The 893-nt window shown below is 37.8% G+C and overlaps 1 protein-coding gene across 1 annotated transcript in view; it reads left to right on the top strand.

The window, feature by feature from the left end:
* The window catches only part of EMH_0086770 (uncharacterized protein), a gene marked incomplete at both ends in the record, with an annotated part of 1,936 nt that extends 1,439 nt beyond the window's left edge, over nucleotides 1-497 (top strand). The window contains one exon of the mRNA XM_013501076.1: nucleotides 384-497. Coding sequence (XP_013356530.1) covers nucleotides 384-497 — 114 coding nt within the window. The remainder of the gene's footprint in view (nucleotides 1-383) is intronic.
* Between the last annotated feature and the right edge of the window lie 396 nt (nucleotides 498-893).

Below are 893 nucleotides of genomic sequence, written 5' to 3'. Positions count from 1 at the left end.
TTTTTTTTTTTTTTTTTTTTTTTTTTTTTTTTTTTTTATTTTTTTTGTCTCTTTCCTTTTGCTTATTTTTTTTCTCTTTTCTTTTTTTTCTCTCTTTTTTTGTCTTCGTTTTTTTGTCTCCTTTTTCTTTTTTTTGTTTCCTTTTTCTTTTTTTTTGTCTCCTTTTTCTGTCTCCTTTCTGTCTATCTCTGTTTGAATTTCATCTGTACAACAGCCATTACTATTTATTCATTAGGGTTTAGGGTTTAGGGTTTAGGGTTTATAAACAAATATATAAATAAATAAATATGTGTGTGTGTATATGTATATGCAGATATATAAACGCAGCAGTGCAGCACTCTGCATCTATTTCTTCTTTATTAGTATCTTCTCGTTCTCCTCAGTTTGCTGCTGAGGATTTTCATCAGCAGCTGCAGCAGGCAAAGCCATACTGGGAGAGAGCCATCGCCGCCCAGCATAAACTCACCATAGAACAAGCGCATCTTGTAAGGGTTTAGGGTTTATTAGGGTTTAGGGTTTAGGGTTTATTAGGGTTTATTAGGGTTTATTAGGATTTATTGGGGTTTATTAGGGTTTATTGGGGTTTATTGGGGTTTATTAGGGTTTATTAGGGTTTATTGGGGTTTATTAGGGTTTATTAGGGTTTATTTGGTTAGGGTTTACAGTTGCTGCTGCAGTTACTCTTTCTGTTGCTGCTGCTATTCCCGCTGTAGCTGCTGCTGCTGCTGCTGCTGCTGCTGCTGCTGCTGCTGCTGCTGATGGTAGTTTTTTTTTGTGTGTATATCTGCTGCAGCTGCTAGAGAAATGTTTAGTCAATATGGAGGCAGCACTGGAGCGGGACGTGAGTGAGCTGCAGCAGCTGCAGCTAGCAGCAGCAGCAGCAGCAGCAGAGA

This window comes from Eimeria mitis, genomic scaffold, assembly GCF_000499745.2.
Source record: "Eimeria mitis Houghton genomic scaffold, Emh_scaff6271, whole genome shotgun sequence".
Classification (NCBI taxonomy): Eukaryota; Apicomplexa; class Conoidasida; order Eucoccidiorida; family Eimeriidae; genus Eimeria; species Eimeria mitis.
This window is presented reverse-complemented; position numbering and strand designations above follow the sequence as displayed.